This window comes from Arvicanthis niloticus, chromosome 4, assembly GCF_011762505.2.
Source record: "Arvicanthis niloticus isolate mArvNil1 chromosome 4, mArvNil1.pat.X, whole genome shotgun sequence".
In the NCBI taxonomy this organism is placed as follows: domain Eukaryota; kingdom Metazoa; phylum Chordata; class Mammalia; order Rodentia; family Muridae; genus Arvicanthis; species Arvicanthis niloticus.
This window is the reverse complement of record NC_047661.1, coordinates 99,682,269-99,708,629: the sequence shown is the minus strand read 5'-3', so window position 1 is coordinate 99,708,629 and position 26,361 is coordinate 99,682,269. Positions and strand designations below refer to the sequence as shown.

The window sequence follows — 26,361 nt, the reverse complement described above, 5'->3', positions numbered from 1 at the left end:
CCCCCCCTGTGGAATGTTTCTTAAACCAAACTGGTATTTCCTTCCCCCCCCTTTTTCCTCCCCCCACTTCTTTACCATTCAGCCTATGTGGGGGAGGAAAGGTTCCTGGTCAGGGCAGAGTTGTGCTTGTTGTTTTAAAACAGCCAGTTAGGTTTTCTCCCGTCCCTCTCTGTTTTCAATTTAAAAGAGAGAGGTAGTCAGAGCTCCAGAGCAAATAGCACTGATCCTCTCTTCTGGGCTGAGAACCCAGACAGGACTCTCAACCCTGGCCCGATGCCACCCAGAGCCTGGCGCACTAGCAGCTGGTGCCAGCTTCTCTGTACCCCCATGTTCTTTCCGCCTAATGCTGAGCCAGCACTATCGGCCACAGCGATACCAGACACATGCTCTAGAGTTTAGGACATGAACCCCATTTTTATTTTTTTGAGACAGGGTTTCACTGTGTAGCCCTGCCTGTCCTGGAACTCACTCTGTAGACCAGGCTGTCTGCCTCTGCCTCCCAAGTGCTGGGATTAAAGGCATGGGCCATCACCACCACCACCACCTGGCTGTGAACCCCTGTTTTTATGAGTCCTCAGGCCTTCACCAAACATCCTGTCCTTTGCAAGTGGGACCCTGGGGACACCAAGGAATTCTAGGATATGTACACTTGGAAGTAAGAAAAACTGGTGCTACTATACTTAGCAGGCCCTCTCAGCCAGAGTGGACAGGTATGATCTTGGACAGAGCCTTTGGGAGGCAGGGTGTGAGGATCCTGAGAAACCTCCTCTGAACTCCTGGGCCCCTCCTCCACCCCATGCCTCCTTCCACTCCATCCACTCCACTCCCATTTCTGCTCTGGAATCAAGTGGCAGTCTCCTTCTGCCTGACACATTCCACCAGGGCAAGGGCTGTGCTCCATTCTCCTTTAGGCAAGTCAGACATGTACTCAGGCTATAGAGGCAATATTCGTTTACATGTACTGCCCTGGTCGTGATAAATTAATTACCCAGTCATTCTCTCTTTGTGATATCTGTGACTATTCCGTTAGTCAGGGCAGTGGAGTCTGATGGTCACATCTGCTATCTGGAAGTCACACATGGTTAATCCCAGGTCCAACCCATGCTAACCCTGATGAACCCTCAGTCACTTCATTGGTACCCACAGGGATAACTGTAGCCTGCATTATTGGTACCCACAGGGATAATTGAAACCTCTTAGTCCTTACTGCAAGGGTTAAATGATGTAACTAATTTAGTACCATGCCAGGCAGGTAAAGGCTAACAGAAGATGGGAAATGAAGGAAGGGGAGCAGGCACTTAAAGACTCCCTTCCTGCACCTTGAGGGGATAAAATAGGAAGATGGAGAGAGAACCTTGGTCTCTGTCTGTTCTCATTGTTTTATGGGTCAGTCATGCTGTACAGATCTTTCCAGAAGATCCAAATGCCTTGAAAGGACCCACAGACCCCCTCACAGAGCTACTGGGGGTTTAGAAAAATGTCCTCATCTTACTGAGACATCCTGGATCCATTGGCTATCTTGAGGTATCAGGGTGATCTCAGTCTCCAGGCCATGAAGGTGATATCAAACACAGGCCAGTGACAAGGCTTAAGTGAGACAGGGTTCACAATGTGAATGACTCCATCCCCTGGGGAGCACACAGTGAGGAGAAAAGCCCCATCCCCCAACAGGAATCCACTTGCCAATGCCAGGGAAAAGGCTCAGTTTCCTGAGTCAGTTCTGTCTCTGGAAACCCTGTTGGCTTGCCACAGCAAGGGGAGCACTGCTGGTCAGCAGTCATGGTGTGAGGGGAAGGGAGGGGAGGGGAGGAGATACAGGAGGTGGTGGGCTGGGCATATTGGATTTCCCTGGCAATCTACAGAGTATTTGCACCCTGGGAGCAGAAACTGAATTGTCTCATTTATCATTGGGAACTTAGCCCCTGGCACGCTGCCTGGTGACTATTATTTCTTGACCGAATGAATGACTGAACGCGGTGAAGTTAACAATGAGTCTTGCTCGGGTTTTGACAGCGTTTTCATTCAGGAAGGGGAAGTTCTGGAAGGGATTGAGCCTTTGGTTACTGTTAGCACTTGGTCCCTGGGGGTCCCAAATAACCTCCAGACTAATTTGAAACTGACACCAGCCTTGTCAGGGAAAAGCAGCCAGCATTAGGACAATGTTGTCCCCGTGGGTGAGCTCAAAACTGGAGTGTGGCACCGCCACCTTCACGTAACCTTAGAGTTTTCCTCTCCTCTCCCAGCTGCAGTTGTGTGCTTAGCTGACACATCCCCATGCTCATCTTTCTCTGACCAAATCTGCCTCAGGTGGGTACACAGGTCTTCACATGCCCTGCCCCACCACCTGATCCCATTTCTTTCTAATGTTCCCAGGAGAGGACTAGTCCACCAACAGAAACCTACCACAAACCTTCCCCATAGCCTCTCTCTTTCCCTGTCCTCTTTGTGAGGCTCAGTTTTCTTTTCTCTTGTTTATGTGTGTGTTGAATGCATACGTGTGTGTGTGTGTGTGTGTGTGTGTACATATGTGTTAGGATGTATTTGTGTGTGGAGGCCAGAGTTCAACAAGGGATATCTTCCTCAATCTGGGCCTCATAATTTAATCTCAGCCCTCCCCACTTTCCACAGCAACCCTCCCCACATCAGCTCCTTAAACCAGTTCATGTTTTTAGGACTCTGGGAGAGTCATTCCTTCATAACTTCACTTCTTTCTTTTCCTCCTCCTCCTCCTCCTCCCCCTCCGCCCCCTCCTCCTCCTCCTCCTCCTCCTCCTCCGCCTCGTCCTCTTCCCCCCCCCCTTCTCTCTCTGTCTCCCTCTGTGTCTCTCTCTCAACAGATCTCATGCATCCCAGACTGGCTTTAAACTCGTATATAACCAAGAATGACCTTAAATGTCTGATCCTTTTGACAGCTACATACCCTCATGCCCACTTTATGTGATATAAGGATCAAATCCAAGGCTTACTGTAGGCTCAGCAGGCATTCTACCAACTGAGTTACATTCTCAGCCCCATTTCTGTACGGATGTGTATTTGTTCCTTATCCGCCACAGAAAAAACTATGGAGGAACCATTTGTAGCAAGTCTGGAAGCGCTCCCGCAGCTCACACCAGCACCTCCCCTACATTTGACCTACATTACTTTATAATACTCTGGATTCTCAAAACATACTTCAGTTTTCCCCGGCCGTCATAGAAGCCAGCTCATGGGGAGCATGCACGTTACACCTTTATTTTAAATCCTCAGTCCAGTCCAGCCATGTCTGATCACAGAAGAGGCTTGGGGAAATCTGTGGTTAATAACACTTTCTGAACCAATAACACAGTTGGAAGATGCAAAGTTATTTTTCCACAGAACAGAATTGTGGTCAGTGAAATTGTGACTTCTCTGGGAATTTATATTTCAGTTCCAGGAACATCAATGCCCTTGCGTCAAGGAAAACTGTTCTTTCAGAGCTGCAAAGGCAGTCAAAGCTTTCTTGTTTTCCGTTTTTTGTTTGTTTGTTTGTTTGTTTTGTTTTTCAAGACAGGGTTTCTCTGTGTAGCCCTGGCTGTCCTGGCACTCACTCTGTAGACCAGGCTGGCCTCGAACTGAGAAATCCACCTGCTTCTGCCTCCCAAGTGCTGGGATTAAAGTCTTGAGCCGCCACTGCCCGGCTTCTTGTTTTCCTTTGAGGTATTTGTTTGTTTTTTAGGGATTGGGAGCTTCCATTGTGTGATAAGAGCTGGGACCAACAGGTGTCAGAGCCCGAGGGGTGGGGAGCGGAAGTGGATTCCCATGCTGGGCAGGGGACAGAATAATTTTCTCGTAGTCAAGGACAAGAGAAGGGTGTCATCCCGTGGGAGGGCACCTGGTCACCAAGCAGCTAAAGGTGACCTCAGAACTAAAGGGCAAATTAGCCCTCCTCTCCTCCCCGCCCCCACCTCCCTCCGCCTACTCCCTGTCTTTACCTTTTGCCTTTTCCTCAGAGTCCAGTTCTTCCAAAGCAAAAGCTGTATCTGTCTGAGGAAGCCCATATTGGACCACCCCAGCGGGGGGCGGGGGGGATCACCCCTAGCTGGGGCTCAGGCAAGCACCGGACACAAAGGCCACTGGGACCGCGTCCAGCTCAGGCTGCTGTGTCCTTCTGGTGATTAAAGGCTGCATTTCCCCTTCAAGCATAATCCCTTCTAATTACCTGTAAACCCTTTGTCAGGGAAAGGAGACAGGCTTCGATTTCTCTTTAGAGGAAGAAAAGCCCCAAACACACAAGTGTGGGGCACGGAGGGTACTGAAATGGGTCGTTCAACGGGAAACAGCCTTCAGGTACCCTCCTCCATCCGACATCAGAGGGGCTCCTGCGGCTTCTCAGGAATACGCTCTGGATACCTCTGAATTTTAAATTTGGGACAATTTCCTTTATACCTAGAGGCTGCACATGTGCCCCCCAGTGCCCTAACACGGGGCAGGATCCTGATTTGACTGTTTCTCTTTAATGAGGGAGAGCTAAAGTAACCCGTTCTCTTTCAGCCCTTTGTTTTGCCCTATAATAATTTCAAGTCTAATCAACCAGTCCTGGCTGCTTGGAGTAATCCAAACTCAGCAGACAGTAGCAAAGTCTGCCACAGGCTTGTGAGCAATCTAGCTCAGCGGGGGGGTGGGGCGGGGGGGGGGGTGGGTGTTGCTAGATAGATCGCCCACTGTGATTCCAGACACACACACACCCAAACATGTCTCCCTGGTACCTCCCCATGGAAGTTTTGTCTCCCCCCACCTCAAATCTCAGGAATATTTTCTCTTTGAAAAGCTCTAGACATTAAGACCTCCAAAAGGTGGAAGGAGAGACCCGGATGGATGCTAACTCGGTCTGTTCGTAAATATGCGGCATGACGTTGGATAACCTAAGAATGTATGGGGCAGCCACGAGGGCTGACTGGCATGCTTGGTGAAGCTTCCAATTACAGAGTGAGTTTCTGCTTTGGGTGTTGAAAGGTTCCTTGAATAGTTAATATAGGCTTTGAAATATGCAAAATAGCATCTTACCTCTAGTACATTTAAGACGTGGTGTAACTGTAAACTGCCCTGTGTGTCTGGTTTATATTATTCTGAGGTAGCCAAATGCTTAGTTTTACAGGGAGGCAATCTGAAATCACGTGACATTAAGTATTTGTCTAGTTGTTACCCGTAATAACGATGAGTTACTGAACTAAGTAGCTCACTAAAATTCCCTAGAGAGACAGGGAGGAAGGAATAGCTTATCTTGCTCAGGAAAGCCACAAAGAAGGACGTCTCAATTGGTGGGAGATACCAGAGGAAGAGGCTGTAGAAGGAGACAGAGACCAGGCTCAGAAACCCATGATGATGATTGACTCAACATCGATCAAATGAGCAAATATGAAGAGATCGCCAAGTGGCTCACAAGTGCAGGGCATCCCCAAACAGAAGCAAGCTCTGGACAGGATCGTTAAGCACTTCTTGCATGTGAGAGAATGTGTTTTTTATCATCCAGGAAGAAATAAAAAAAAAAAAAAACACTAATCCAGTGCTTACGAGAGACAGCTGTGTGGGGCAGGCCGATTGAGAGCAGGGAGTGGCAGCAGTCATGGAAGACAAGGGGAGAGTTTCGAGCCACTGGAAGCAAAGAGAGGCAGCCGATAGGTGACTGGAAGTCAGTGAAGAGGAAAAGGTCAACTAGAAGGACTGGGACTTGGAGCCTGACTGGCTGGATATAAAGGGTGACTCGCCTCTCTGAAGGAGGAATGGCAATGGGGGCCAATTAAGAGGACAGGAGGAGATTTGTATTTGATTCTGATATTTTTAAAGTTACTGTTTTGAGATAGTCCTAGGTTGCCCTGGAACTGGATATATAACTGAGGATGACCTTGAACTCCTGATCCTCCGGTCTCCACCTCCCAAGTCTTGGGATGTCAGGCCTGAGCAACCCCATCCAGCTACCTCGAGGTGAAGCTGAAGTCCCTATGATGAGCCCAGCACTGAGGTGTCCAACAAGCATCGGACACCTGGGTCTGGAGTCATGAGCCGACTTTTAGGATGTAGACAGATGGCTAAGTCCTAGGCATGACTGATCGGGTTGCCAATGGCAGATATTTTGGAAAGTTTATGAGGTTGTGGTGGGTCAGGGACAGCTGATGATGGACTAGATCTTCCAATTAATGAAGATGAGGAAAAAGTTATAACCATCAGATTATCAGCTATGTAAATCATATTCTCTTATCATTTAAATAGTCTACTTTTAGCTGAATTAGAGAGGGGTGTATTTAACTAATGGCACTCACTGTGCTATAACTCAGTTGCTAACAATTGGTAACAACAGTTGGTAGCGTCATTCCTCTCTGGCTGGAGATCCTCTTGCCTGAACAAACGTTGGCTGAAATGAACTGTTTCTCTCTTTCACTATGAAGTATACATAACATAAAGTTACCATATCAGTCAGTTTAAAGTATATAGTTCAGCACTGCTAAGAACAGGTCCCCTGCCGGACGGTGGTGGCACACGCCTTGAATCCCAGCACCCTGGAAGGCTCCAGGAGGCTCCTGTCCTGGAGGCAGGTGGATCTCTGTGAGTTTGAGGCCAGTCTAGTCTACAGAGCCAGTTGCAAGACAGCCAGGGCTACACACTGTACACACACACAAATCCTGTCCTGAAAAACCAACCAACCAATCCAAACATGGATGAACATGTCTCCTATTCATCTGTCTCGATAAACAATTATTTTTACTTTATAATATCAAAACTTCATGCTCATTAAATAATAACTCCTCTTTTCCCTCTTCCCACAGACCATGGAAAACACCATTCCCAGTTCTTTCATTTCAGTGGAATCATGTGGCATTTGTTATTTTTATGTCCGTCTAACCATGTTAATGGTTACCTATGCTGTAACACGTCTTAATCACTATCATAACTATCAGATAAACCATAGATTTCCCCCTTATCATTGTGGGGGCTGTGAAGACTAAGAGCAAGATTCTGACAGATGTGATGTCTGGTGAGGCCCCACTTTCTGGTTCCTACACAGTGCCTTCTGTATGTGTACTCACACGAGTGAGGAAGTGAAGGGCTCTAGTAAGCCTTTTATACGATCGCTGGTCCCACTCACCATGCCTCTCTTCTCATCACTAATCCCTCCCAAAAGCTCATACTTCTAGTTCCCTTATACTAGGGGGTAAGATTTCAATTTGTGGATTTTCAAAGGCCATATACACTCAAGCCATAGAGAGTGAGTCCAATTTTCTGTCCTTAAAGCCAAATGGTATTTTATTACATGTATATACCATTTTATTTACCTGTCTACATTTTGACCATTATGAGTAATGCTGCTATATTACTAATATTACGGTATATAGCATAGGCTAGCACAGGCCCAGAGGCAGTGTTCCCAGAACAACACCTGTGATATTAAGGGGACATTAAAGGATACTCAGAGAGGATGAGAAGGACAGCACATGTCCCAGTCTCAGCCAAGCCCCTTGCAGGCTGTCATTAGACATGACTGTGCTTCTGTACATCAGGCAGTTTAGCTGTAAGAGATCCCAATGCTAATGCAACTTCCCTTTGCCCGAATATGTGCATGTTTGGCACCTATCACTTGTAACAAAGATTCTTGAGTAATGTAAGTTATTTTAACCATGAATGATATACATATATTCCACATAGATTATGCAGACCTGCACGCACACACATACACTTTTGGATTGTATTCCTGCATAGGTTCATGATCATGGTATTATCATAAACAGGAAATTCTGTTGAGTTCTATAAAGTGTTAAGGGGGAAAACCTTGATGTCTGTCATGTATATCTTCGACATATATGACATGAAGTGCCAAGTGCTAAGTTTCAATTAGGGGCAGGTTCCAGTTCTACTTAATACACAGTAGGTGACCACAGACAGCAAGGATGAGCTGTACATTTCAAAAAGCCAGATGAGATTCTGAATGTTTTTACCATCAAGAAATGATAAAGGTGGACTGGAAGAATTGTTTAGTTTTGGGGGTGACTGCCTGCCCTGGCTTTGACCCTCAGCAAAGCATAAAGTTGAATGTGGCAGAGCACTCCTGTAATATAATATAACACTGAAGAGGGAGAGGAAGGAAGATCAGACGTTCAAGGCCATCTGTGACTGAACAGTGAGTTCAAGGCCAGTCTTGGCTACATAGTGAGTTTAAGGCTAATCTTGGCTAAAAGGCCAGCCTTGGCTACATGAAATACTATCAAAATAAAAAGAAGGAGGAGGAGGAGAGGAAGTGGTGGGAAAAATGATAAAGATGTGAGGAGACAGATGTGCACATGTACTTAATGTGACTGAAACATTCCATGGTGTAGATATGTATAGAAAGATAGCAAGGCTCTGCATATACACACCCAATATTTAAGTTCTTATACTAATTTGGAAAGACATAAAGATAAATTAATTTTAAATTTTAAAAAGGAAATAGAATTTTCAAATATTCAATTTTATTACTTTCTGCACATAACAAGAAAAGGCTGACAAACTAGTTAAGTGGATTGACCGTACAATAAATAAAGCCATCTGTGGTACGCTCATGGTCCTTGTCAATCACTGCATATTATAATCCAGGACTGAAGCACGTTCATAGACCATCAAAACTTAAGAGTTATATTAGTTGAGGTGTGGTGGAGACCACTAAGGGGGAGAGAGGGTTCTCTCTCTCTCTTTTTTTTTGGGGGGGGGGGGTTCAAGACAGGGTTTGTTTCTCTGTGTAGCCCTGGCTGTCCTGGAACTCACTCTGTAGACCAGGCTGGCCTCGAACTCAGAAATTTGTCTGCCTCTGCCTCCCAAGTGCTGGAATTAAAGGCATGCGCCACTGCTGCCCTTCGGGAGAGAGCCTTCTCATGTGAATGTGCTAGACTGTGTTTGATTTCTGTATCCCACAGTGGAAGGAGAGAACTGATTCCAGCATTGTCTTGTGAACTCCACATATGTACTCAGTATACACACACACACACACACACACACACACACACAAATAATAATAATAAATTTAAAAATATTTTAATTATAGTAAGTAACTCAGTACTTTGGAAGCTGATGAATCAAGCAAGTGCAATATTTGTTTCCAACTTTGAATTTTGTTTAAGATATACTTATCAGTCACTGAGTGCTAACAGAATTCCTTGCATGAACCTCAAAGTGAAAATATAAACACACTTTCCCCTTGTGTTTAGAAGTAGAAGCAATACCACATAGTTTATCACCAAAGAGAAGTGACGAATGCTTCACAACCATTTGGCAGAGAGCAGAGGATTTTTTTTCCCCTAAAAACATAATCTCTAAAAGTCCCATAAGAAAGAGTGTCTTTGGAGAACAAAAAAAAAATCATGAAACTGTGGGCATTGCTTTTATTTCCTCAGGACAGCATAGCATGCATCGCTATGATTTTCTAGCTATATTATTACTTTAAACTTATAATTTTTCTTAGAACAATTATACTAAATTAAAGCAATCACTGTATTATTAAGCACAGGAAAGGCAGGACACGCAAACAGTTCTGTAGGGATGTCATGCAAATGCAATCCCAGAATGCAACAGTAACCTGTATCTGTGTAGTCCAGTTTCATTGTTTATTCAGCCTTGTCTGTTCTCTTACCTGACATGGTCTTCGTTTTTGTGTAAGGTGTTGTGTGCGTTGTATGCATGTGTTTATATAGATGAATGTGTGTGTACATGAGTGTGAGGGTGGACACATATATGTTCATGGGTTATATTGGATGTCTTCCTCAATGACCTTACTTTTTGAGACAGGGTCTCTCACTGACTTGGATCTCACTGATTTGGCTGTGACATGTTTCTCTTGAGCCTTGCAGCTTAGAGCTGTTTCGGATTGCTTTGATTTGGCCTGTCATTGAGAATGGCAGGTCCATTTTCTGCATAGTCTTGCTAAACTAAGCACATTCACAGTGTTATTGACAAGGTCCAGGCACAATTACTAATTGTTATGAAACAAAAAAATGAATGATCAGGGCTTTTCCATATAAGCATGAGAACCTGTTTAATCCCCAGAACACACCTTTAAGATGCTAAATGTGGTGTAATCCCAGCACTTGGGAATGGAGGAAAGACAGACCCCTGGGGTATGGTTGTTAGCCAGCAGATCCTACTTAGTGAGTATCAGGCCCATAGAAACAAGATCTTTAAAAAAAAGTTGACAATGCTGAGAAGTAACACCTGAACTTTTCTTTGAGCCCCTACCAGGATGTACACACATGTGCACCCATTCACAAACATGTGTCCATGTGCATACACACACACACATACACACAATTAATGATCAAACTGATGTAGCTTAAGGACTCTAGTCATTCTACAAACTTATTGATTCTATCAGCAGAAAAAGATTTTTACTAACTGAATCATTCCTATAAGAATTTTGTACATCACGTGAACATAATTTAATCTTGCCTGAAAAGATTCTGGATGAGCTTCCAGATTTTTGTTATTGTTGGGTTAAAATGCAGATAGAAAACTTTAGCTTATAAAAACTGTGTTTGGGAAAAAAAAATGCACCTGAACATTCCATGAGCTTTTTTCTTATCAAGAGAGAAGAAATATTTACTGTTTTTACATGTAAACAGTCTTTGACCATCTCATCCTTCAAATTTCCAGACTTCTCTGAGCAACTTCACAGGGGAAGATATCTCAAGAGATGGAAGGAACTGGCCTAAAAAAAAAAAAAAAAAAAAAAAAAAAAAAAAAAAAAAAAAAGGCACAGATTTCTTTACAATATCTTTTAAAAGCAAAATCCAGAGACTTTACAAATGTCTATCACAGAAGTATGAATGAACAAACTATAGTGCATTCTATTTTTGTTGTTGTTTGTTTTATGTGTGTGCATACATGTGCACACGTATAATACACATATACACACATATATACTACATATGCATACATGAAGTGGAAACTTAAGGGTTCTTTGGTAAGTCAGTTGTGTTGGATGGTGTTTTGCTGGGGCAAACACATGAAGGTGCATTTCACTGAAGCAGAAACAGGTGAAAGGATGTTTTGCTAAAGTAAGCACATGAAAGAACAAGGAATGAACTATTCTTTATTAACAACAGGCAGGTATTGGTCGGCCTTAATCACATAGTTGAGCTCCATTTGGGATTCCATAGAGAGAAACACACAAAAATCTTCCGATGGTATGCTGGCTGCTTTTTGAAGTTTCCTTGGATTTGTGCCAATTGGCAAAACAGTGTCAGCTGATACAGACTCTCGTGGAGTTTTGCTAAGTCAGACTCACCTACTGAGGCAAGACCCTTGGAGGACATGTGATGTTTGGAGGGAGTATAAATAGGACTCAATGGACAGTGATGGAGGCTGGGCTTGGCTTGCTGGTACTGCTAGCTGTGCTATGCTTGTTAGTCTTGCATCTTAGCTGATCCTCACTTCCTTGAGAGAGGCACAGTGAAGAACTTCTTCTGGTGTTCCTGTTGGCCCCAGTCCCTCCTGCTGACTCATGCTAATTTGGCTGAGGCCTGGCCATTCCTGCTAGATCATGATAGCACTGCTGCTGTGATCCCAACACTACTGAACTGGACTGCTTGTGTATCCATAAAGGGTCTGTTTGCAAATGGACAGAGTGCCACTGCTGACCTGTGAAATCTTGACAATGCAGATGGGATTTGCTCTAAAGAACAATTTTTAAACAGGTCCACTTCTCCCATATCTTCTTTTCCACTACCTCTGGTGGGTGGTAGTCTAGAAGGGAGATTAAAGTGGGTTTTTTTTGTTTTTGGTTTTTTGGTTTTTCGAGACAGGGTTTCTCTGTATAGCCCTGGCTGTCCTGGAACTCACTCTGTAGACCAGGCTGGCCTCAAACTCAGAAATCTGCCTGCCTCTGCCTCCCAAGTGCTGGGATTAAAGGCATGTGCCACCACTGCCCGGCTGAGATTAAAGTGTTTTAAAACCATCATTAAAAATAGGTTTTGAAAAAAAATGAAGTTATACATATATACACATATATGGGCATGTTTCATGTGCCACACAACACATGAGAGAGCTCAGAGAATTAGTCACAAGAATCAGTTCTCTCCTTCTACCATGTGGGTCCCAGGAATCAAACTGGAGTCATCAGTCTTGGCAGCAAGCACCTTGACCTGCCAAAGCATCTTATCAGCCCTAACGGTTATGTTCTTTCCATCAACTCTCTTAGAACAATGAGAACAAGCTATAACCTTTTAAAAATGTGGACACTTTCTGCACACTAAGCCGACAGAGCATGAAGTAAAGTTTTTATAGCCTGGATTCACATAAAGTTTAAACACAGGCAGAACTCATCTTTGGTGCTGGAAGGAAGCATGGTGGTACCTTTTAGAGGGAGGAGAGTGGCTAGAAGGGCTACCTGGTGTGTTTCTAGGGGTGCTAGGAACTCTGCCATCTGTCCTGGGTACCCGCCACATGGGCATGATCAACTTATGAATTTAACTTGAGCACTTATGCATGTATGTGATGTTTCAACAGACTGTTTAAACTACAGGTCAAGGAGGAAAACCCACTGAAGGTGGCTGAGCAGGGGGATCAAGAGACTGTCAGGAAAAGTCTGAAAGGAGGAATTTCTCTGGACACTATGGAAGAGGAATGTGTCAAGGAGGAGGAGGAGGAAGTAGTCCACAATACCAAGTGACTCAAAAAAGAGTCAAGAAGGATAAAGGCTGAAAACTGCCCATCAGCTCTCACAGCTGCCCACCAAGAGAACAGTTTTAACGGGAGGCGGAAACCAGACAGTGGAGGATCTCAGAATGGGACACAGGCACCCGACTCCGTAGCTGCTCTTTCACACAATTTGGTTGAGAAGAAGAGCCAGGGATGCAGTACCTAGGGGTCACAACAGGTCAGGGAGGTCCTCATTTCCCTTAGGACAGGAGAGAGAGACCTTTTTAATATATGGGGAAGCCAGCTGAATGAGAGTTGCTAACGTTACTGCTGAGTGATTGATAGGTCCTGTGGATGGAGGCAGCAGGAATTAGCCTCGGGCAGGGGAAGGGTATCTTACATTCCATGGACACTGTGGGAAAGGATGCCATGGGCCTCAGGTGCAGCTTCACAAAGGAAGCTGGGGCAGGATAACAGAGCTCACTCTGCAGCCCTTGTCTTCAGCCAGAGGTCAATGGGGCACTAAGTGAGATGCCGTGGAAATCCTGTGTGAGTTATAAATTGGTCACAAATGTGAGAAACTAGCGCATCGTTCTTTTGACTTCCTTGATTTTTCTTCTCAGCCATGATGTTTGTTCAAACATCTCTAATGAAGAACCGTTTATCCACAGCGTGGTCCAAGGGGCAAATTCTTCAGTCTACCACTCTCCTTCCCCAATGCTCCAGTCCTGTCATTTGTAGTGAAATTACAGAGAAAGTTGGTGGCTATTCAATTCATCTTGATCATTTAAGCCGATAATCAGAACCAACTCTAGTGTTCTCTCATTTGCTATTCTTTTTGGTCCAGAATAGCTGAATCTTTGCAGAGATCTGCTGGCCCTTGGGAGGTGAGGCCTAGCTATAGGTCAGACTATTTCCCTCTGTAGCCTGTTGCCAGTCCCCAAAAGGCTCCCTGTGCACATTAGCCATTTTTGTCCAGAGCCAGTCATTTTTCTGGAATTGGTCAAATTTTTGTGTCCGTCGAAATAGGCTGTGCAAGAGTTCTCCTGTCCTGGCTCTCTGATCACATTAACCTGAGGAAACAATCCAACTGGAAAGAAACCAGAAATGCCAGCTACCTTTGGAAAAATCTTCCTGGATTTCAGGAGGCAGAGAGGTAGAGGAGATATATTTCCCAGGATGAGGAACTGCCTGGCAGTGTAAAGCTAAACCAAGGTGTTATCACAGACGAGGGGGTGGCTCGATAGCCCCCAGAGCATTTGATTTGTTCATTCCAAAACTATTTAGTTCTGCTAGCTTGACATTCAGAAAAGACACAGAGCCTGGAGGTCTTACATTTTCTGGGTATTACACACATAACGTAGAAGTAGCCAGATAAGCATTTTAAGGGCATGTGGAGGAGGGGTGGTTCACAGAAGAGCATCGGTCTGGGCTACTATCATGGTGGGAGGGGGGGGACGTGAGGGCGGTGGGGGGAGCCTGAACAGCTCAATGAGCATAGCCTGGAACCCCTAAGTACCACACTGCTAGGGTCAGATGTGCTCTAAATGTGGCCGCAGAGGGGTGAGAAATGTGGTGGGAGTGGGGGTGTAGGCAAGTGTGTCCCTAAACTCAGCTGTAGTTGGGCACCAAGGGTCATACATTCTAAAAGGCTCTGGCCAGAAGCTAGCAATACCACCAAATGACACAATGAACACAGAAAGCCATTCTAATGCCAGGAAACAATTTGTGAGAATCGGAGCCCCAGACGGATTCAGAACAATTTCTTTATAACAATCCACTTAACATGAAGGAGATAAACAAGCTTATCTTAGGAGACAAAGACAAAAAACCTCACAGGCAAAGGCAACCTCTGCCCCGGGGAATTTATGTTCCGGAAATTGGAAAGTGACATTTCCAAAGACTCTGGACTTGCAGGTGCCTGGATGACTTTCACTAACAGATACCAAACATGACTCCTTCACAACTTCACAACCAATAAGCAGCCAGAAGGACCAGGCCTGCTTTCCCAGTGATGACAAACAGTGACCACAAAAGCTGTCTGCTTTTCAGCAACCATTTGACCTTGAGCTTGGGACAACAGAAGAGAAAGGGAAAGAACGGAGGCAGCCTTCTGTGAGACAGAGCAGGCGGTGTGGGAAACTATGTCTGTGGTTCCTGCCTGCTCAGCCTGACAAAGGAAGCGTGTGATTGGTTTTCAGATTCCTTCCATTAAATGTGTCAAGAGGGAGAAACCAGCTCTCTAGAGAGAACTTGATTTCCATGTAGCCTCCCCACCTCCCACCCTAGTGACGCACACGAGTCCTGATCCCGTCTCTTTCTTGATTACTCCTTAAGGCCAGGAAGCAGAAGAGAGAAGAAATTTAGAAGCAGAGCTGCATGTTGTGTGTCAGCCTTAGTCCCCACCATGGACTCATTTCCAGCTCTGCCCCACTAGAAATGTCACATGGTTACTTTAGCAAATGAAAAATCAAACATGGAAGTGGTGTTCTTCCGTGATGTTCAGCCATCCCAGCCATTACCCCAGGAGCCCCCACGAGTAACATGAGAAGCTTCTCTATTCCTTTTTTTGAAAAAAACTAATTTATATTAAAAGTGATTTATATTAAAAGTTTTCTTTTTTCTTTTTTCTTTTTTGTGCATCTCTGGGTGTTTTGGAACACTCTCTGTAGACCAGGCTGGCCTCAGACTCAGAGATCTGTCTGCCGGTCTCCTGAGTGCTGGGATTAAAAGTGTGCGCCATCACCGCCCAGCTGAAGACTCTTATTCTTGATACTTCCCAAGAAAGCTCGAGAAGAATCTTTTCCTAATCAAAGATGCACATTTTTCTCTGAAGTGTTGTTGAAGTTACTAAAATCCATGTAGAGAAAGATTGGACATGTGTACAGTCCACCAGAGTGAAAGGTTACACTGTATTTTTCAGGGCCAGAGCAGGCCCCATCCCAACAACGTCCTAAGAAGCCTGAAGTGAAAACCATGGAAAACCAAGAACCCAAGCTGTAAAAACTAACAGCTACAACAACAACAACAACAACAACAGCAACAACAACAGCAAACCTCACCTCAGCAGCCAAGAAGCCACCAGTGAAGGCAAAGGGGCCAACGTGAGGATTGGATAGATCATAGAGCTGTTGCAAAACAGCAGGACTGCTGCAAACAGCTCAGTTCTCAAAGCCCATGACCCCAGTTTACACAAGTTCTGGGGATCCATGGTCCTTGTGTTGGATAGCACACCTTTATCTACTGAACCATCTCCCTGGGGCCCCCTCACCCACATTTTTATAGGTTTTAAAGCATGCATTAACTCAGATACGCTACCTCACCTGCCCTTCACAAATGCCCTGCAGTGAAGAAATTATTTGCATTTCACAGATGAGGAGACATTCCAAGAAGATTGGGTGGCCTATTGAGGTCACACAGAACATAAATAGAATGGCTGATACAGAGGTGCAAGCTCTCTCATTCTTTCTCACCACACTAATCTGACCAAAGCAGGAAATAAATACTAGGTTGAATCGTCCACTGTCTCAGGTCTCCCCTTCCTGGAGCATCATGTCACAAGCTTTGGAAGACAGTGTCTCAGTGACTGAGAACACATCTCAGGTCCGTCCTGGTATATATATGTGTGTGTGTATGTGTGTGTATACACATACACACACACATATGAAAAGCATTCAGCTGGGATGGATCATGCCCCAAGAGGGAGATCTGAGTCATTTGTTTTCAGTGGCTTCCATTCTAACCTCCTCTTATGATAGAGAGCCAAGTGCTGCAGACCTTTGGGTGATTCGCTCTCATTGACAGCTTGTCTGTGGTTTTAATCCAGTTCCAGGAGACCTAATTTCCTACATCCGTATAGTACAGAAGTTGTCACAATGGACTTTGGTTACCACTATACAAGCTGTGGTTTTAATCCAGTTCCAGGAGACCTAATTTCCTACATCCGTATAGTACAGAAGTTGTCACAATGGACTTTGGTTACCACTATAATAAGCATTCAAACAGGGAAAAAAAAAAAAAAGATTGGGAAGGTTTTACAAGCGGTTGGTTATTCATGCTCTTTGTATCCAGAAGATGGGAGCTTTGAACTGCAGCTTGTTCTCAAATGTATCTCCTACTGTGACTACTTAGCTTTTTTTTGTGTGTGTTTTGTTGTTGTTTGTTTGTTTTGTTTGTTTGCTTGTTTAAGACAGTGTCAAATAGCCCAGGCTGGCCTCAAATTCAGTGTAGCTGAGGCTAGCCTCAAACTCCTAATCATTCTGCCTTACCTTCCAAGAGCTGGAATTACAGACACATGCCTACAGATGCAGTTCCCTCATCATCTTTGTAAAAGGTAAGATAACCACATTGGAAGGAAGGGTTCCATATTGTGGAAATCACTGACACTTTTGAGAAAAAGAAAGAAAGAAAGAAAGAAAGAAAAGGGTGGGTGTGGGGTGGGGATGGAGAAGAAGGAACTAAAAGGGAAAAATACGAGGAGAGTTTCACAGGCCAAAGGTAAAGATTAAAAGGATGGCTGCAGGCCCTTCTTTTCCTCCACACACCTGGGAAGTCTTAGTGGTGATGGGCCTGGTAACATTTTGGACCATTGCTTTTGGCCTCTCTGTCTGGCCATGGTCCAGCGGCATCTTTTCACTGTATGGAACTGTTATCCTCCCGGGTTACTTAGTATCTCCCTGTTAGATTAGAAGTCACATTTGACCTTGGTGAAGTCTGTATCTTATCCCATTCAGACAAAGGGCGAGATTTATGAGAACATTCCCTACCGCTTTCCCAAGAGCTTTCAGACTTCAGTGTAAAAGTAGCCCTTCCTCTCTGCTTCCAGCCTCCTTTGTCCTCCTTCTAGGTTGGCAGTCCTCTCTGAATCCTTGGCAAGGTTTGCCCTTCCCTGTGCCAATCTTTCTACATTCTAAAGAGAAACCCCAAGTAAATAGTTCAGTTGCTAACTGGTAAAAATCTTTTTTTTTTTTTAAACACAACTTCTGGACACTGGTGTAATGATCTCCTCTAGTCTGCAGTCAAGTAACAAAACATGTAAAGTAATATGAGGTTCAATTTGCAGATAGTAACGTGAACAGGGTGCGGTGGCAATGCCTTTGATTCCAGCACCACGCAAGAGGCAGAGGCAAGTGGAACTCTGAGTCCAAGGTCAGTTTGCTCTACCAAGAGAGTTCCAGCGCCCCTGGGACTACATAGAGAAACCCTGTCTCCCAAAACCAAACCCAAACCAGTAGGTTGAGGTCCTGTGGTGTGCTGTGGCATGTGTCAACCCCCCCAAAACCCCCCACTGCCCTCCCCTGCCCCGCCTGCTTGCTCTCTCCCTCCTTCCTTCTCTCTCACTCTCTCCTTCCCTCCCCCACAACTCAAACCAACACACAGCACACATACAAATGAATGAATGAATGAATGAGTGAAAATTAGTGTGCATACATGGTACTATAAACTACACAACATGTAACTTTTCTTGTGGAATGTAGATACAAGTAATGAAGTCCTGCATGACTGCACATGCTGTCATGCAAAAACAAAACAAAACAAAACAAAACACCAAAAAACAAAAGCCTAAACTAATGGGCTGGGAACGGGTGTGAATTATATTTACATCCATGTTTAAACGTTGAAAAGAAATCAAAGGTTTGCAGCGAGGCTAGCCAGAGGTTCTCTGGAGGACACGCTGTGGAATGCACTTCTCTTGGCCGTTGCTCTAGTGGACACAATTCAATTTTAAGCAGATTTCTTTAATCCTTGCCTGTAACTGGGTCAGAGCCGTCTGATCTCAAGTGTTATTCAGAGACACATGCTCAGTTATAATTGAAACAGTTATAACCACCTTTCTTTGGAAGTTACTTCTTCTTTGTTAGTGCCTCAGCAAGCCCAGTTTACATGCTTTTGAAAAGCCACAAACACCTCTGTTGCAGAGGAAGGGACAAACAGTGTGGTCCCTTAGATGTGGTCCTTAAATGGTAAACATGCCAAAAATTCCACTGAGGATTTTTTTCTCTTAATAGACTGCTTAGGAAAAATTCTTAATTAGCTTGCTATAGTTCTTGTACCAGTTCAGAAAGTTTCTGATGGGTGATTTGAGGGCCTGGTCTTGAGACTTTTCGAGTTGGAAGAATGAATGTAGTTTAAAACATAGAGAAGATGGGGCTGGAGAGATGATGGCTCATCAGTTAAAAGGGCTTGCAGCTTTTCCAGGAGACCAGAGTTCAGTTCCCAGCACTGGAGTTGGGCAGCTCACAACTACCTCTAACTCCAGCTTCAGGGGATCAGACACTCTCTTCTGGCCTCTATTGCTGTGTGTATGTGTGAGTGAGACAGAGACAGAAGCAGATACACACACATACAAAGTTACAGGACAATTACTGGAGTGGTTATGTGTCCACAGGTGACCAGTAACAACAGTTCCAGGTAACTGTTAGGTGCTGTTCATTAATTTAGGATCTCTTAGTACACAACAGTATCTTACTCTTTTCTCATTTGTTCTGTCAAATTCTGTTCCAAGACTTACTTGTGTATATAAAAAAGCCCAGATCAATTGTAGTGGCACCTTTAATCCCAACATGTGGGAGAAAGAGGCAGGTGAATATCTGTGAGATCAAGGTCAGCCTGGTCTACATAATGAGTTCCAGGCTAGCCAGAGAGACCCTGTCTTAGAGAGAGAGAAAAAGAGAGAGAGAGTGAGAGAGAGAGTGAGAGAGAATGCCTAAGTTGATGGATTCACTTGCAAAGATAAAGGTATATTATTTTTATTTTAGAGAGGATACAAAAGAATTAATGAATAAATGAATATTTCCTTCGTGCCTAGCAGTAACCGTTATCTCCTCTATAGAACTCCAAACTCTAACATTTTATTAATTCATGCAAAAGGCATATACCTGTAGTCCCAGCACCCATACGATTGAGACAGGATGATCGCTTGAGCCCTGGAGTTTGAGCCCAGTCTGGTCAACAAATGAAAAATATTTCAAATGAAATGCTGGAAATATACAAGCATATCCCTTAATGACAGGAATGTGTTTTGAGAAATAGGTCTGTAATTTGGTCATTGTGTGAACATCATAGAGTATGCTTGCACAACACAAGATTGCTCTGATGTCACTAGGTAGCATAATTATATAGAACAGCCATCTTCATTGATCCAAGTAACATTACACAACACACGACTGTGTACGTGTGTCTATGCAGGTTAAATCAACAAACAATGGCAAAATTAACTTTTTCAACAAATGGCTTACTTCTATGAAATTCTTTGATGAAAAGCTGAAGAAGGGTTTCTATAAGATAAATTTATCAATGTGAAATTGATGAGTGAAAGACTGTCTTAATTTCCAAAGGCAGACATTGGTGAGTTGGCTCAGAAAAATTGGACCACCTCCTGTCAACCAAATGCAGGAGTGCCCTGAATCCCAAGAACCCGGAAGCCTTGCTTGCCCCGGTTTTGTTGTTGATGATGTTGTTTGTTTGTTTGTTTGTTTGTTTTAAATTACAGTCAACAACACACAGTGAGATGGGTGCTTGCTACAACTGTTAGCTAAGAAACTGAAACATCCACTAAGGTCAAACTAAGGAAGATTGTACTTTAAGTAGAACACTGCCATTTGCCGCCAGGATTTACGTTCTTTCTCCAGCAGCGTGGCACTGTGGTCTCTGCTCTACTACAGTCACAATAGGTCACGAGGGCCTTTTCCATCATCATGCCCCAGCACTTACTAAATAAATCAAATCCTAAATAAATCTGTCAACGCTGCCTACAGGTGTGTCCATATTCTCCTGAAATTATATGTTTAAACGTTATAATTATACTTCAAATGTAATTTTGACCAAGAGTAACTTTAACGTCATTCCGAAGGAGTCTGGTAAACATTGGAGAATACTTGAACAGAATTGGATGCATTATTTAAAGAGTCTTATCAGATTATAGCTTAGTCCAAACAAGATGAGGCTATAGTTTGGTGGTAGAACATTAACCTAGAGTACATGAGGTCCTGGGTTCAATACCCAGCATTGCAAGTAATAAATAAATAAAACTCAGATAAAATCAATCTCCCTTTAATATTAAATGTAGTTTAAAACAGTATGGTGGAGATGTTCAGGGTTTGGTGGTGCACGCCTTTAATCCTAAGATTTGAGAGGTAGTGGTAGCCAGATCTCTGAGTCTAAGGCTAGCCTGAGCTACAGAGTGAATGCTAGGCCAGAAACAAACAAACAAACAAACAAACAAACATTACAGGATCAGCAGGGAAAGAAAAGATATATTCAGTGGGTTTCCAAAATTTATAGCTAATAAAATACACACACCACTTTATGGCGTAAAGTGTGGTTACCACATGAAGTCTTACAGGGTCCCAAATAGTCCAGGACTTCCTCAGGATTGAACTTTGCCTTGGGAAGCAAATTAGAATGAGATGCTACATATTTATGTTCAAGCCAGGCTCAGCAGCACACAGCCGAAATGCTCACATCGCAGAGGCTGAGTCGGTCTGGTGAGAGCATCTTTTTTTTTTTTAAAGAACACTCAGACTCACATCTTGTGTTTTTTTTGTACGGTCAGAGTTTTAAAAGAGGGGACAAAGGGCCAGTCGATGACTAGTCGACTTGAACCCAGAGTTGTGTGTAAAAGTTTTTCTAACTATAAATCCAGGAGATTTGTTTAAATGAATAAAATCTCAGTAATATGTAGCATAGGGCAGTGGGGGTGGGGCTTGGCATTCTCAGTTTGAGGTGAGTTAAATCCTATAGAAAGAACAGCAAGGAAATACCAAACAGTGCAGGGTGGTGGTGGCGGCAGCGGTGGCGGCGGTGGCGCGCACCTTTAATCCCAGCACTTGGGAGGCAGAGGCAGGCGGATTTCTGAGTTCGTAGACCAGCCTGGTTTACAGAGTGAGTTCCAGGACAGCCAGGACTACACAGAGAAACCCTGACTCGAAAAACAAAACCAAAACAACAACAACAACAACAACAACAAAAAGACACTTTATTTTCTATTGGGATAACTTTAAATATTATTTTTCTCAATGCTAATTTTTCAAACAGTTCTTTTGCTAGTTTTATTAATTTTAGTAGCTCACAAGTTGTTTTGGGATTTTCTCTGTTTAAATGTATATATCCTCTATAAATAATGATTCTTTTCTTTTTTTCCCCAAGGCTTTTTTCCCCCCATTAGACAAGGGGTCATATAGCACAGGCTGGTGTCAGATTCACTGAATAGCTAAAGATGGTCAAACTTTGAACTTCTGATTCCCAGCCTCAACTACCACCCATGTGCTGGGATCACGAGCATGCACCACTATACCAGGTTAATGTGGTACTAGGCATAGAACCCGTGGCTTTGCTCATGTCAAGTGACACTCTCCTAATTGCTACCTTTCTAGTTTCTTCCTTTTCTTATCTTTGTCCCTCTCATTTCTTTTTCTCACTTTGTTTGGCTACAAACTCTTATATTGTACAATGCTGAATACAAGTTGTGATCACAGGAACCCACGTGTAATTCCTGGCAACAGGGTGAAACTTTGAATCTTTACCACCAAGGATCTGTCAACAACTCTGTCTATAAATTTAGAGTGGTTCTTTCTGTTCAAGAGTTCGCTATTTTATTTTTGTTTTGTTTTGAGGCAGTGTTTCCCCATGTAGCTCTGACTGTCCTAGAACTCACTCTGTAGACCAGGCTTGTTTGCCTCTGCCTCCAGAGGGCTGGGATGAAAAGGGTGTGCACCTCCATCCCAGAGAGAAGTTTGCTATTTTTTAAAATCACAAATGACTGTGAATTTAATCAAACCAGTGTGTGTGTGTGTGTGTGTGTGTGTGTGTGTGTGTGTACCCATGCCAGGGGTCAATTCTGGGTCAACTCTTTTCACTTAATTTTTTTTCTTAATATATATTGTTTTGCCTTCATGTGTGTATGAGGACCAGGTGCCAGCAGAGGCCAGAGGAGGCCATTGGATCTCCTGGCCCTGGGGTTTGTGAACTGACAGGTGGTGCTTTGAATGACTTAGGTCCTCCAGAAGAACAAGAAGTGCTTTTTTTCCCCCATGAACAATTTACATTTATTTGCTGACAACTTTAGTCAAACACACTTCAAATACAGCAGAACCTAGAGACCATAGAGCGGAACCATTGCTTGCCAATGTATAGGTGGCCTATGACAAGTGACTTGAAACACATCTTTAGGCTGAGGGCCCAGCTCCAGGCAAACAGCCTGAATATGTGGACCTGGATGTGTTCCTTCTGGCTCCTCAGGAGCCAAGAACAAGTCTGTTCTTTCTTGTGCTTTATGTACTTGAGAGAAAGTGCTGGAAGAAGAGGTGTCCATTGCCATGGTGAGGGCGGAGGTGGAGCATCGGGGAGTTCTCACAATGCTCTTAACCACGGAGCCCTCTTTCCAGTCCCTTCACGTTGTTTTTAAGACATGTTTCCTCACAAAGCCTGGAGCTCCTGATTAGGTTGGGCTGGCTGGTCCGAGAGCTCCAGGGCTTCATCCTCCCTGGCATTGGGATTAGAGATGGACGACTCCGACTCACTTTTTATGTGGGTGATAGGTCGGTCCTCATGTGTATGTGTCAGCATTGTACAGAATGAGCAATCTTCCCAGGCCTCAAACTCTTTTTATAACTTGTATGTATAAAGTAACGACATTTTTCTCCCTTTAAAATATGTGGGCAGTACCGGGCAGTGGTGGCACATTCCTTTAATCCCAGCACTTGGGAGGCAGAGACAGGTGAATTTCTGAGTTCAAGGCCAGCCTGGTCTCTGTAGAGAGAGAGTTCCAGGACAGCCAGGGCTACACAGAGAAACTCTGTCTCGAACCCCCCCCCCCCCCCCAAAAAAAAATATATATATATATATATGCAGTTACGTGGAACAGTTTTTTCAAAAATCTATGGTAAATTGAATTAAGCCAGTGAGAATTCAAATGAGTTCTTATCTCACAGGATAGTCACAGACTATACTGTTCCCTCTTTCTACTTTTCCAGTTAGCAGTAGTGGTTTTGTTTTTATGATGTTTGATATTGAGGTAAGGACTAGCTTAGGAAATTTGGAACTATTTTCCTTTGGTCTCCTGGAAGAATTTGTCTATAATTTTATTTTATTTTTGAGACAACATTCTCTGTGTAACAGCCTTGGCTGTCCTGGAACTTGCTCTGTAGACCAGGCTGGCCCCATACTTACAGAGTATCATTAAAGCTTTTAAAATAGCAGACTCAGGTTTTACTAATAAATGAGGACTCTGCAGGTTTTCCAGTTTTAACATTACTTGTGTTGCATTGGAGCAAGTAAGTGCGCAGGTGCAGGCGCCTGTGCACACACACAGAGTCCAGAGCAGGACACAGATGTGGTCCCCTGTTGCTTTGTTCCAAACTGCACAGAGACAGTTTCTCACAGAACTGAAAACTTCACCAGTGTTAGGCTGGCCAGCTAATGAGCTCTCAGGATGTCCTGTCTCTATCCCCAATGCTGGGGTTGGTTACAGGCATGTGAAACCATGCCTGGGTTTGTACATGGGTACAGGGGATCCAAACTCAGGTCTTCAAGCTCTTATCCACCGAGCTGTTTCCCTAGTTCATTGCTATTGATTTTTGTCTGTTTTTTTTTTTCCCTTAATTTTGTTCTTATTCAAATACTCAACCCTAGATTGATCATTCTCATATTCCCAATGTTCAATTCTCTGGGGTTTGTTTTCCATTCCAGGTGTTATTTTTCCCTTTTAAAATGTTAATTTTACTAGTTTATCAAGTTTCTTAGGCTTTTCCAAACATAGCTTTACTGTTTTAAAGTTCATGTTCTATTATTCCAATTTCTATTTTTATTTCCCTTTCTACTTTCTTCTTCTGCCATGCTGGGCATCCTGGGATTCACATGAGCACTCTTCTGGGGGGGGGGGGGCTGTTTCCACCCCCAGACCCTTTCTAGTCTTTGCTTCTGGAAATGCACTTTAACTGATTTTAACCTTCCACATTTCCTAATGATTGTAGGTAGGGCTTGACATTTCTCTCCCGTCATTCTGACTTAGCTACAGCCCCAACTTTTGGCCTGGCTCAAACAATATTTTATTTGTTTTAAAATATTATTTATTTCTTCTTTGAGCTACGTGTTAGAGGTGTGTTGTCTTTAATTTCTGAGCAGTTCAGGCAAAGCTGAAGATTCTAGTTGTCTTCTGTTACTAACTTTCAGCACATTTCCCCTGAGGTTGGCAAGCATATTTTGAATTATTGAGATCTTCTGAAATGTCCCAAGGCTTTCTATATGGCCTCTCTTGCTAGTTCTCTCAAGGTTTCAATACAAACTTCAGTGGAATAGGAACCTGCCATTTGCCCAGTACTGTCTCAGGGTTTTACTGTACTCCTCATGTGTTTTCACTACTTCCTGTCTACAGAGCTATGCTACAGCGCTCAACCCTATGACTATGGATTCACTGACCTTTCCTCTTAGCTGTCTTCCTTGCCTCTTATGTTTAGAAACAGTATTATTTAGATTTATGGGACTGTGGTGATGTGTTTCATTTAAAGTTTGTTTTATACGACATGGGTGCAGTTGAATGTGTTTTAGAAGTTGTAACCCACATCTTTCTGACCTTCCCTTTCCTGTGCACCTTTATCTAGAAAGTCTCTTATAAACAGGAAGTACGTAAGGATTTTACCCCTCTCTAGTCCAATGAGCTTAGGTTATTGAAGTATTTATAAAATTTGGGTTCAATCAGTCATTTAGGTGCGGTTTTCTTTACTACCCTACTATTTCTGTTCTATTTTTTTCCTTTGATCGTGCCTTCTTTTGGATTACCCAAGTAATCCCACCTAAATTAAAGCCCTCAATTTTCTATTACTCGGTAGCAAGGAGAACTGAATTTTCTCCTATTTCAACTTTTGAAATATTACAACACAAGCTTTGATGTTTTTAATACAAACCATTGCTTCCAATACTTTAATGATGACAGAACAGTTTACTGTTTAAGTCCCTCTTTGGCCTCTGCCATCATGGTTAATGTGGTGGTTGGAATAGAAATGGCCCCCATAGACACGTGTGTTTGAAGGCTTGGCCCATAGGGAGTGGGACTATTAGGAGGTGTGGCTTTGTTGGAGTAGGTGTGGTCTATCACCATGGGCTTTGAAGCCCCATATGCTCAAGCTATGCCCTGTGCAGCTCAGTCTCTGCTGCTGCCTGTAGATTAAGATGTAGAACTCTCAGCTCCTTCTCCAGCACCATGTCTGCCTACACGCTGCCATGCTTCCCACCATGGCAATAATGGACCAAACCTCTGAACTGTAAGCCAACTAAATGTTTTCCTTTAAAAGAGTTGCTGTGGTCATGGTGTCTCTTCACAGCAATAGAAACTCAAACTAAGAAGTTGGTACCAGGAACTGGGGTATTGATAGCAATGTGATAGGCCTGACCATGCTTTTGTTGGAAGGAATGTGGACTTTGGGACTTTGGATTAGAAAGGCAGTTGAATGGTTTGGCCCCCATAAGCTTGTCGTTCCTAAAATAATGTAAAAGGCATTTAGTCCAACTTCAAAAGTCCTCATAGTCTATAAGAGCCTCAACAATGTTTAAAAGTCCAAAGTTCAAAGTCTGAGACTCATGTAATCTCTTAAGATCCCTTGTAAAGCTGGGCAGTGGTGGCAAATGCCTTTAATCCCAGCACTTGGGAGGCAGAGGCAGGTGGATTTCTGAGTTCGAGGCCATCCTGGTCTACAAAGTGAGTTCCAGGACAGCCAGGGCTACACAGAGAAACCCTGTCTCCAAAACAAACAAA

The 26,361-nt window shown here is 43.7% G+C and overlaps 1 protein-coding gene across 3 annotated transcripts in view; it reads right to left on the bottom strand.

Annotated features, from left to right (window-relative positions):
- Positions 1 to 4,120, bottom strand: part of Abca4 (ATP binding cassette subfamily A member 4) — a 134,899-nt gene extending 130,779 nt beyond the window's left edge. For all 3 annotated transcript variants that reach the window (XM_076933199.1, XM_034500722.2, XM_076933202.1), the window contains exon 1: positions 3,950 to 4,120. In XM_076933199.1, the coding sequence (XP_076789314.1) occupies positions 3,950 to 4,015 (66 nt within the window). In that variant the 5' untranslated portion in view covers positions 4,016 to 4,120. The remainder of the gene's footprint in view (positions 1 to 3,949) is intronic.
- Between the last annotated feature and the right edge of the window lie 22,241 nt (positions 4,121 to 26,361).